This window comes from Leptonychotes weddellii, chromosome 9 (genome assembly GCF_054177405.1).
Source record: "Leptonychotes weddellii isolate Sample4059 chromosome 9, ASM5417740v2, whole genome shotgun sequence".
Classification (NCBI taxonomy): Eukaryota; Metazoa; Chordata; class Mammalia; order Carnivora; family Phocidae; genus Leptonychotes; species Leptonychotes weddellii.
The window spans coordinates 76,746,685-76,757,756 of NC_138377.1; the positions used below are offsets into that span (position 1 = coordinate 76,746,685).

At 33.5% G+C, this 11,072-nt stretch overlaps 1 protein-coding gene and 1 long non-coding RNA gene across 3 annotated transcripts in view; one reads left to right on the plus strand and one right to left on the minus strand.

Moving 5' to 3' along the window:
- The window catches only part of CTDSPL2 (CTD small phosphatase like 2), a 75,948-nt gene that overhangs the window by 59,784 nt on the left and 5,092 nt on the right, over positions 1–11,072 (plus strand). For both annotated transcript variants that reach the window (XM_031029156.2, XM_006727452.3), the window contains exons 9-12: positions 5,574–5,636; positions 5,741–5,820; positions 8,826–8,952; positions 10,461–10,556. In XM_031029156.2, the coding sequence (XP_030885016.1) occupies positions 5,574–5,636; positions 5,741–5,820; positions 8,826–8,952; positions 10,461–10,556 (366 nt within the window). The remainder of the gene's footprint in view (positions 1–5,573; positions 5,637–5,740; positions 5,821–8,825; positions 8,953–10,460; positions 10,557–11,072) is intronic.
- The window catches only part of LOC145723495 (uncharacterized), a 68,644-nt gene that overhangs the window by 43,507 nt on the left and 14,065 nt on the right, over positions 1–11,072 (minus strand). The gene's annotated exons all lie outside the window — the stretch shown is intronic.

Consider the following 11,072-nt stretch of genomic DNA (forward strand, 5'->3'; position numbering starts at 1 on the left):
ACCCTCCCCCCTCTCATGTGCTCTCTGTCTCTCTCACTCTCTCTGTCTCAAATAAATAAATAAAATCTTTAAAAAAAAAAAATTAGAGGCAGTTCATTTTAAAAATGCATGGAATATTCTTGTTCAATAGCTAAAAACGTTTTGCAAATTTAGGAGAGGTGACAGTTGATTACTAAGCATATTAAATTGTTTAGACAGTTTAGAATTTGTTTTTAAAGGCAGCATTTTTTGTTCTACTAAAATGACCTTTTTTTTTGCTTTTAAAATGACTAAATTTTATGTAAATAAAAACACAGCAATAGCTTATTTATATATACACACAAACATATATGCACACATATTTAAATAAACAATATATATAATGGCCAATTTTTATTTGAAGATTTTGCTTCGTTGCCAACTCATCTATATGAATACCATAAGCTTCACTTTATCCCATGTAGACTCTACAGGAAAATCCCTTTTCAAATTTATTTCTATTTAGTATAATGTTTTGCAGAATCTTTTAGTTTGGGGGTTTTTGTTTTTATTATTTTTTATTTTGATGTTTTAGTATTTACCTATTCATTTCCAGAATTGGTCTGCCTACAAATACTATACCAGCAGCCATCTACTTGTTGGGACTGTGTTAAGCAAGGGACGTTACTATAATGTCACCCAGTGGGTTATGAAGTTGAGGTCTCCACAGGGCCTACCTGAGCAACCCTCTTCTATAAAGAGGATTTAGGTTCCATATCTGTGCTCTAGTATTGATGCTAAGAAAATGTTAACTAAGTTAAATAGTTAAGCTATCAGCTGATGCAATTCATGATTTAAAAGTATAGACTGCTGCTGTACAGCTTTCTCTTTGAGTTGAGGTTACCCAGTTCTGCCCCATAGAATCATACTCATTCCTGCTATTCTCCTTATGACTGAGTACTTTTAAATAATAAGGTGGATAGTAATAATAGTTGGCAGTCTCAGTGTGCCAGGCACTCTTCTAGGTGCTTTACATGTATTATTTAATCCTCACAACAACCCTATGAGGTAGGTACTGTTATTTTACCCATTTTATAAATGAGGAGACAAAGGTGTACAGAAGGGTTAACAAATGGGCAGAGTAAGTATCTACGAATGGTTAGATTTTTCAGTTATTTGTAGCATCTCATTCTTCACATTCCCCAGCTTTGTTGGTTTTCTACAGCTTTAAAGTCTTACTGCTAATTAAATAAATAGCATTTACCAGTCATCTTTTTATTTAAAGGTGCCATACTCTTAAGTAGGTGAGTCCCACTGAATTGACTGTTTTTTGTTTTGTTTTGAACCTGTATCAGTATGGGGCACCTGGCTGGCTCAGATGGTGGAGCATGCCACTCTTGATCTTGGGGTCATGAGTTTGAGTCCCATGTTCGGCATAGAGATTACTTCAAAAAAGTTAAAAATTAAAACAATTTAAAAAGCTTTATCAGTATAGCAATAAATTCAGAGGATATCATGGAAAAATTTTTAATAAGATGTTTCTTTTTGGATATGTTAAGGTTATATTATCTGTGCTTACAACCATTTAGAAGTATTTTTCCTTAGGGGCACCTAGGTGGCTCAGTCCATTAAGTGTCCGCTTAAGCATCCGACTCTTGGTTTCAGCTCAGGTCATGATCTCGTGGTCCTGGGATCAAGCCCCGCATCAGGGTCCACGCTCAGCGCAGAGAGATTCTCTCTCTCTCTGCCCCTTCCCCTACTCGAGCTCTCTCTCTAAAATAAAATAAATCTTTTTTTTAAAAAAGACATATTTGGGTGCCTGGGTGGCTCGGTTGGTTAAGCGACTGCCTTCGGCTCAGGTCATGATCCTGGAGTCCTGGGATCAAGTCCCACGTCGGGCTCCCTGCTCAGCAGGGAGTCTGCCTCTCTCTCTGACCCTCCCCCCTCTCATGCTCTCTATCTCATTCTCTCTCTCAAATAAATAATAAAATCTTTAAAAAAATAAAATAAAAATAAAAAAGACATATTTTTCCTTAAAAGATTTACATGTAAGGAATTTTTTTCTTCTTCACTTGCCCACAAAGTGATGGCTGCTTTGGGTGTTTTCTTCTTCTTCTCCCTCTCCTCCTCCTCCTCTTTCTTTTTTTAGTCATGCTGTTAAAGTTATCTATGAAATTAGATAAGGTTTGGTAAACTAATAGAAATTATTCAGTTTATATAGCTTGACACTGCATACTTAGTCATGAATTTGAACTTAGACTATCACAAATATAATCAATTTATAACTAGATTGTTATTTTGGTGGCTACTTTTATTAAATCTAGTTTTGCTTACCATTTATGGCCTGGTTGGACTATGTATATACACAATTATAGGCTGTTCTCATTGTCTTAATACCGAAGAAAGTATAGGCTATCAGGTATTGTTTATATGAAGGAATGTTGATGTACTGTTAATGTAATGTTTTATTATATATTTTTTTATGTAAAATTTAAATTTTAGCAAAATCAGTCCACAACAGATTATATACAAGATTAGTTCCATTATCACTATTTTGCATGTATTATTCTAGTAGATTTTATTTTTAAAGTTTTGTATTTTGAACATATTCATAAATCTGTATCTTTGCATAGTAGTCAGTCCTATTTAAGACGTATCTTTGGGTATGGTATTTTTATATAATTGTTTCTTTATAGCATTCTGCATTTGGCTTTTTCAAAAGGTATGTTCAGTGATGGAAGATTAAAATTTTGTAAAGAGAAGTTTGAAGAAGGATGGTTAGTGAAATACTAAGTAGAGAAAGAACATGGAAAATAGGAAATTGGCAGCTCAGGACAGGAATCTTTGTGATGAGCAAGTTAGGAGAAGATAAATGTAGTTAAAAGCATCTGTGGAATAGATTTGGAAGCATTCTGGAATGCCTCTGTGCATTTGTTTATGTCTCTATCTCTGTGACCCCACACAATAAGTGATTGTTGTCTCTTTGTATTACACATATCTTACAACTGTTTTCTGTTTCCTACTAAACAGTACTTAGTGTTTGACTTCCATAGATTTCTGCTTTAATATATCCATCCAAATGACTTAGATCCTGCTGGCCTTGTGTCTCAATTTCTATTTTTCTCTCTGAGATTTTGCCTTTGTAGCACAAAGCAGAACTTCCACCCCTGCTCACTGTTACCTTGTATCTTTCTATATTCTTTTTTTCCCCCCACTAACCACCTTAGTTTCTGTGTATATATTTTAATACAGAAACACCTTCCTGTTCAAATGGTGAATCTGTTTTTGAGGATAGGAACTTCTATAGCTAACAATTAATTCTATTCTCATGGTAAGGAAACAGCCTAGCAATATATTCCCCCATCTTTAGTGCCACCTTTCATCCCCTGTAAACAAGGACATTTTTGAAAGTAATGTCAAATTTTAAGATGTATTTTTATATTAAGAATGGTGACAGTAGTAGAATGTATAATGAAGTTATAGTTTTGACTTAATCTGAAGTCATGTGTAAGAAGTTGGAAATGTCACCTTTGTATGGTGTTTGCCTTCCTATGCTTGGATAATATTGTTTACATAGAAGTTTCCTCTAAAATGGAAGTATGTTAGGGTTCAGAGGAAACAAATCCCAAATAACAGGGACCTTACTTAGCTTACTTTAGAGTATGGAGCAAGTGATAACAGATATTGAGAACAAATGAAATAATTTATATAAATGCAAAAATAAAGTATTTTGGTTATTATAAATGCATGATTAACTTTCTTAGGAACAAACAAAAGGCTTTGATGGTTCATAGTTCATCATCCTTGAGATGAGGTCATTGGAAAGAAGTATTGACTAAATTGATGTTTTTTTTCTTAATCATCACAAATCTATTTTTGAAAAGACCCATAGTTAATAAAAATGTTCTTTCCAGTTAAGGCAGTAGTAATATATCTGAAATCTGTCAGTTACTTGGGTTGGCCACAAAGTGGTACCAAATGTTTTTAGGATGAAAAATGTTAAAATTAATTAGAAGAGCAGCTCTAGTTAAATTTCTTGTGCCTTATCCTAAAGATAGTGAATTGATACCAAAGATTTGGTTATTTTTACTTGGTCTAGGGGTAGGGGTAAATGGCTTCACTTTGTTTTTGATTAGTCAAGAAATTGAAATAAAATGCCTGACTAATAGGATTCAAAACAAGTGTACTTTATCATTCTAGCCTGGAGGTAGGGGTAGTGATACTATTAGCAAAGTAACAATTGTTCAAAATTTGTCTTCTACAAATGATTAGTTTTTAAGGAAACTCAGTAGTTGTCCTTGTGTAGTCATATAGGCTTGCTTCTCTTTCTCTGTTTTGTCTATATTGCTTAACTTTGGGTAATTCTATTTCATTTACTCAACAGGTTTTTTTTTTTTTTAATCAAGTATTTACTATATATTTGGCATTGTCTTATGCCCAAAGGGCTCTGGAAACTATAAAGATTGGTAGTACAATGGTCGCTACTTCCTAGAATCCTTTGCATGATTTCCCTGTTCTTCCCTAAAACCTTCCCAGAACGAGATTTTTATCATTTTTGTGTGGATGTGTATTAATGACAGAATTAAATTTCATGAGGCCTAGATTTTGAATTTGTTGTTCCTAGTGGTTTGTTTTTTTTTTTAAATCTGAATCCAGTGAAATGTGGTGCATAGGTCTTCTATAAATATTTGTTGTTCGTGGTGTTTGAAGTTAATCACTGTTGAGTATAAAGTATAAAATTTTCTTTTTATAAAATTTTGTCACAAAATGAATATAATTTAAAATCTTCTGTAAATCCATTTTAGTGATTGCTCATGGTTTATAATTCTGTGCTTTTTGAATTCTAGAGTGTATTACAAGAGCTACATTAAATGTAGGCAAGAAGATAGACACACAGAAATAAAATAATGTATATAAGGCAGTTTTTTGGGTACTGTAGTTTTTCCTGATATTGCTAGTAGGTTTTGATAACTGATATTTGACTGTTACATTTTCAATCTCGAGTAGCCCAGTAGCGCTAATTTAGATGCCATGTCTGAATCAGTAAATGTAGAACAAGATTGAATTCTGAAAAATTGCAGTTATTTAAACCCACCAATCCAGACATCTCTTTCTTGAACATTATTTATCTTAATAGAGATTTAAAATAAAGGTATTCTTAGCAGGTGATTGTTGAGAAGAAATTCTGAGTATAGAGGAAGGTCATTGAGACAGGTCAGCTAGAGGTGGACACACAGCCTGCCTAATAATTGGATGGATGCTACCTGGCTGGAAGATGGAGCTGATTGGTGGATCAAAATCTCAAAGGGAAACCTTCCGTTTTTAATTTAAATGTTTACTAAAATTATATTCCACGAAGTTCTATTATATTGTATGCTGCCATTTAAATATTAAAAAGTGACATCACCAATGATTATCATTACCCTGCCAAAAGATTGTTGTGATTTTGGGTTTACGAAATATATTTGGTTGAGTGGTACTTAGTGTACTTTTCTATTACTTTAAAATATGAGCTTCTTAATTATATTTAAAGTTAGAACACAACATCTCTTATAAATAAGTTGTTTCTCTTCTATATGTCTATTTACTGAAGCCTGTCTTTGTTATTTCTTCAGGTTTACGTGAGATTAAGACCATTCTTCAGGGAATTCCTGGAACGAATGTCTCAGATGTATGAGGTAAACATGCTTAAGCTAATTACATAAGTATTTTTATTTTATTCAATATAGTACCCATATTTAGATCATGTATAATGATTACTTCTTTTCCCCTGAATTTGTAGATCATTCTTTTTACTGCTTCTAAGAAGGTGTATGCAGACAAGTTACTGAACATACTAGACCCTAAAAAGCAACTGGTCAGGTAAATTTAATTAAGAAATAGTGGAAATGTCTGTCACACTGATCTATGAAATTACTATGATTCTATTTAATTTTGATGGCCATTTTCAGTTGGCTGCATATATAGAGATTGGTTGTGTTGAATGGTGAAATGAATTTTTTTAAGCCCCCAAACTCTTTAAGAGTTCCTAATGATATAATTCCAGACAGACGTTCTTTAAAGGATACAAAGGTCAAATGTATATATTCACTCACGGTTCCATCTGTATCCTCGCTTCTTTTGGGACTGGGGGGAAATTGGGGGTATGTGGAATTTTTCACTGTGTGCATGATACTTTCACTTCCTTATGTCTCTGAGATAATGCATGTTATGTCACCTTTTTAATGGCATAGAGGAATAAAGGTTAATTTTAACAGGATAAATTAAACTCTTTTGCTTTTTTCAAGAGCAAATTTGTCCTCCATGGAAAGAAAACATTACATGACTCTAATTGGAAATTGCAGTTGGTTTAGTCACTCAAGTTATCCTGATCTGGACTCAGTTCCTTGTGTGTGTCCTGAGCCAGCAGATGCAGTGTGTTCCTGGTTAGGTGGGAGTGCCTTGGGTAATTTTAAAACAGTTTGAAAATTAGTTCCATTATTTCTGTCAAGTGAGATATTAAGACTGCTAGCAGTCTTGCTGCATCCTTTAAGATGCCGGAGTTACTCTTTGATGTTTTTGACCAAGAGCTGTGAGAGATGCCAGAAAAGGCTCATAAAAGCTTTAATAGCTGGGAATTCATTTTCCTGAATACTTTCTTCCATATTTTTTTAGTGGAAAATCCTAATTTCTACTGTTAATAGGACCTTTGTTATTGAGTGGTTGCAACTATGCTAAAAGACTTTTTTCTCATGTCCACACTTAGATTTTCTTTCTTGTAAATAGAACTGTGATTTTTTTTTTTTAAATCTAAAGGATCAAAATTTGTCCTTGTCACTTTCCATTTTATCTTCCATATAAGCAAGCATCAGATACAAAAATGAAAATGGTGTTTTCTATTCATGAAAGTATAATACATGCTCATTTTACCTAACTTTAACAAAAGTACACAAATGATTTTGCTTTGATGACTTCATTCATTCTGAAGATTTCTATTCAGCACCTCCAATGTTCCATGGAACAGTGGTGAGCAATACAAGCCTTTCCCTCTTAGAGCTTTCATTTTACTGGGAGGCAAGTCATAGTCATGGAATTATGATGTTACAGATTAACACCCCTCTTTTAAACTAGTTTTATATAATCTACATATTTGGGAGTTTAAATGTTTTATGTAGTTGTATTTGAATCATTTAAAACAGGAAGAACTTTTTGAATAGTATATTGAATTCATTAGAGTGCTTCAGGGAATTATGTTGAAGACAAGGTATACTCAGAAATTCCTATGATCTCTGAATCTCACGAGTCCAAAGGCAAATCTGATGACTGGCAGAAGTAGTTTCTTTCTAAAACTGCAAATACCTGCTACTGACCCTCCGACTCCTGAATAACTGGAGGGGTTTTAGTGTAATTTAATTGAAGTAATCATTAGTATCCACATACATATTCATTTGTCTCCTGTCTTGGGTGAGTTTGCTGCTATTAGGGAAGAAACAGTAGTAGTAACTTGCATTATGTGCTGCACCTGCCTCTCTAGTTGCCTCATACGTAATGTAAATGTTTATACAAATAAAAATGGAATCTTTTATAGGCCCAACCAGGACTTAAATTCTTTTGTCTGGTCTTAACCTTTTCAAAGTAAGATGGTCTTTAAGCCATACAGAGGTAGATGATCATTTAATGAAAAGTATTCTTTATAAAACGGGAGGAAGAGAACTATTTCTACTACATTTTGTCTGGTTGGAGAACTGTCATCACCACTGGCACTAGTGTTTTTAAGGTTGAGTTTTTTTGTTGTTTTTAGAGCTAAGGCAGATTTTGTTGGTAGAAAATGCCCCTTTCTTGAAATTCCATAATTAAAAATACAGGTATGAGTAGGCCCTAGCTCCTGAAAAATTGTTTAGTGGGATTAAGACACAAGGAAGCCAAACTACCAAATTATTAATGTATGCAAATGGAGCATTTCAAGGTGATCTGTATTAATTATTAGTAATATTCGGAGACTAACATTTTGAGTGCTAAATGAGATGATATAATTATGACAGTATATAAGTATTATTATAAAACCTTTAATAGCTTTTTTAAATGATAATAGCATTTTTCAGTTGAGTATCATTGGTGAAACATCAGTTTACATTTGTAATACTTAAATCAGAATTCATCATTTCATTCAATCCTTGTTTTTTCAAATGATCATATATACACTCACACTAAAATAAAAGAAAGATGGGTGTTTGGGAAAAGTTGAAATGATGGAATGTTTTGGCCTCCACACCTTTCTCAAAAAACTATAAGGGAAACTAAAAACATTTTTAAAAATGCCAACACAGAAACATTCCTTCTTATATTTTCTATTCTGGCATGTACAGGGATAGGGAGGCTGTGTGGTCTTCTGGTTAGAGCAAAGGACTGGGAGCCAGGAGGATACTGGGTTCCAATGCGGGGCTAACCACTGACTTACTGTGTGACCTTGGGCAAGTCACTTGACCTCCTTGTGCCTCAGTCAACCATCTGGAAAATTGGTTAAAAAGCAGGACCTCGCTGACAACCAGATGCTGCATCTGAACTGAGCTTTCCTGGGTAAATAAATTACAAAAACAATTTACAGAGTTTTTAATCCCTCTTTATAATTTAATAATAACATTTTGGGATGAGCCAAAGTTCTTAAAGGCATGGTAATATTTGGTTGTAAGGTTTCAATAATTGCTAACATTTTTTAAAGTAAAACTGTAGCCCAAAGCTTAGGCTCACATTTATAATTGAATTTCCTTGTGAGAGAAAATAATAAGGCTTAAATTGTAAAGCCTATGGTATGTGTATATGTTTCAGTATATGCTGTAATTTTTAGAGATTTTTTTTTTTAGTTAATTTGTTTTTATTTTTATGTTTAGGCATCGGCTTTTCCGTGAACATTGTGTTTGTGTACAAGGAAACTATATAAAGGACTTAAATATCCTTGGAAGAGATCTTTCAAAGACTATAATAATTGACAACTCACCACAAGCCTTTGCATATCAGGTAGGAAGGGAGGGTTGCTAAACAAATTCAGATTGGGAAAAAATATATATAATGAGAACAAATGCTGCCAAACGGAATATGATGGGAGAACAGAATTTTCACTGATGAAATTTCCCTGTTTAGTGTTATCTTTTAGAATTAGAAATGCCAAATTGCTATATTCCTTGTGGAAACTTTTCTTTTAAATGAATTACAACACAGATAAAAATCTGGGTAATAAGTCTAAATAAGAAGGGACTATAAAATATACATCAGTTAATGGTATTCTTAGCAGTTGTTAAGTAATTGTAAACATGTTTGAGAATTATAAATAGCTTAACCATGTTCTGGTATGTTTGCTTTGACATTCTGAAATAACTTCTTAGACTAATTTGTCAATATATTTATACCCTGTGTCAGTATTTCTTTGAAATATAACTTGGGGGCGCCTAGGTGGCTCAGTTGGTTAAGCATCTACCTTCGGCTCAGGGTCCTGGGATCGGGCCCCACGTCCAGCTCCCTGCTCTGCGGGGAGCCTGCTTCTCCCTCTCCCTCAGCCTGCTGCTCCCCGTGCTTGTGCTCTCTCTCTCTAATAAATAAAGTCTTAAAAAAAAAAGGGCCTTTAAAAGAAATATAACTTGGACTAGAAATGAGGCATCCTTGCAAGATCTGTTTTACATTATGAATATGTTCATGTGATAGTTCTGAGATTTCCTTCACAATACATCTGTGCAGAATAGGGATGGTGGAAATTGGGTTGGATGTAGGTAGAACAAGTAAAAAAGTAAAAAGATGAAAAAGGAGAAAAGGGGAAAACTGCATATGGTATTGAAATATGTTTAATTTAGGTCATTGCTCACATTTTGAAATGTGTTTTTAAGAATTTCATATTGGTTCCTGGATAAAATCATTTCACTTGTCCTCCATCTTAAACACAGTGTTCTGCATAAATGTTAAAGACAACCTAGAGATTATTTACTATAAAACAAATATGGTTTGCATTCTTGTTTCTAGACTCCTCTTCAGTGAAATATCACTGCATCTGTTTGTTACATTAATGCTGTTTCAGGTTATCCTGCTATTTGTTGGGAATAAAACAATGAGATGTGACACAGTCCGTGTGTAAAGTATAGGCTTTCTGGTAGTGTTCTCTTTACATTGGCAGTACCCCTTCATTCACAGTACCTTGCATTGACTAATAGTAGCTATTTCTTGAATCAGTCAGGTAATATTTTGAGTTATGTTAATGCAAAACTTGTTTCAATGGATCTTTCTTGTTTAGTTTCATATGCACTAGGAAGACATTACACAGAAAAACCAATTAGGCTTTGATGTATTCCTTAACATCTGTCTCTTGCACTGTGGAGTTGTTGGAATATGACAAGCAATAACTTCGATGGCATTCCTTTTCAGAGGAACTTATATAGATCAGTATTTCTTAAGTATCTGTTTTTTTCTCTTTCAAGGTTTTTACAAACTAGGCAAAATGTAAATTAAAAGAGGATTTAATTACTTATTTATCGTTTTAGCTATCTAATGGAATCCCTATAGAAAGCTGGTTTATGGATAAAAATGACAATGAACTCCTAAAATTGATTCCGTTTCTGGAGAAGCTTGTAGAACTGGTAAGTAGATCTTAATTTTCTTTCTCTGTTTTGCTTTTGTTGCCTCAACTCTATTGAAATAAACCTTTTTAATTGCTTTATGTGTACTGACATTTTAAGTCAACTTGGTGTGAAATTAGGGCAAAAGTTGAAAAGAATTACAAGCATTTTCTAACCTTGTAAATTATATTAAAATCATGCTTATCAGTATTTAAAAATTTGTAGATTGGGTGTTTTTATTTCATTGGGCTTCTTCTTGCAAGTCCCTAAGTAGTAGTATTAAATTGATTTCACTTTGCTTTCATTGTTGAGGTCTAGAATTCATGCTTATGCTACTAAAACTTTATTCTGGGGTTATTTTTTCCTAATATATAAAGTAGAGTTCAGTGGCTTAACACTTTTGCCTGTCTTTTTGTTTTGCCTCTTAGTGCATAATCATTCCTTACAGAATTAAAACTTGAATGACAGTTCTTTTTTTAAATCTAAATTTAATTCTTAGCTAACTGCATCTGCATAGTATCTTTGTATTTGGCAAAC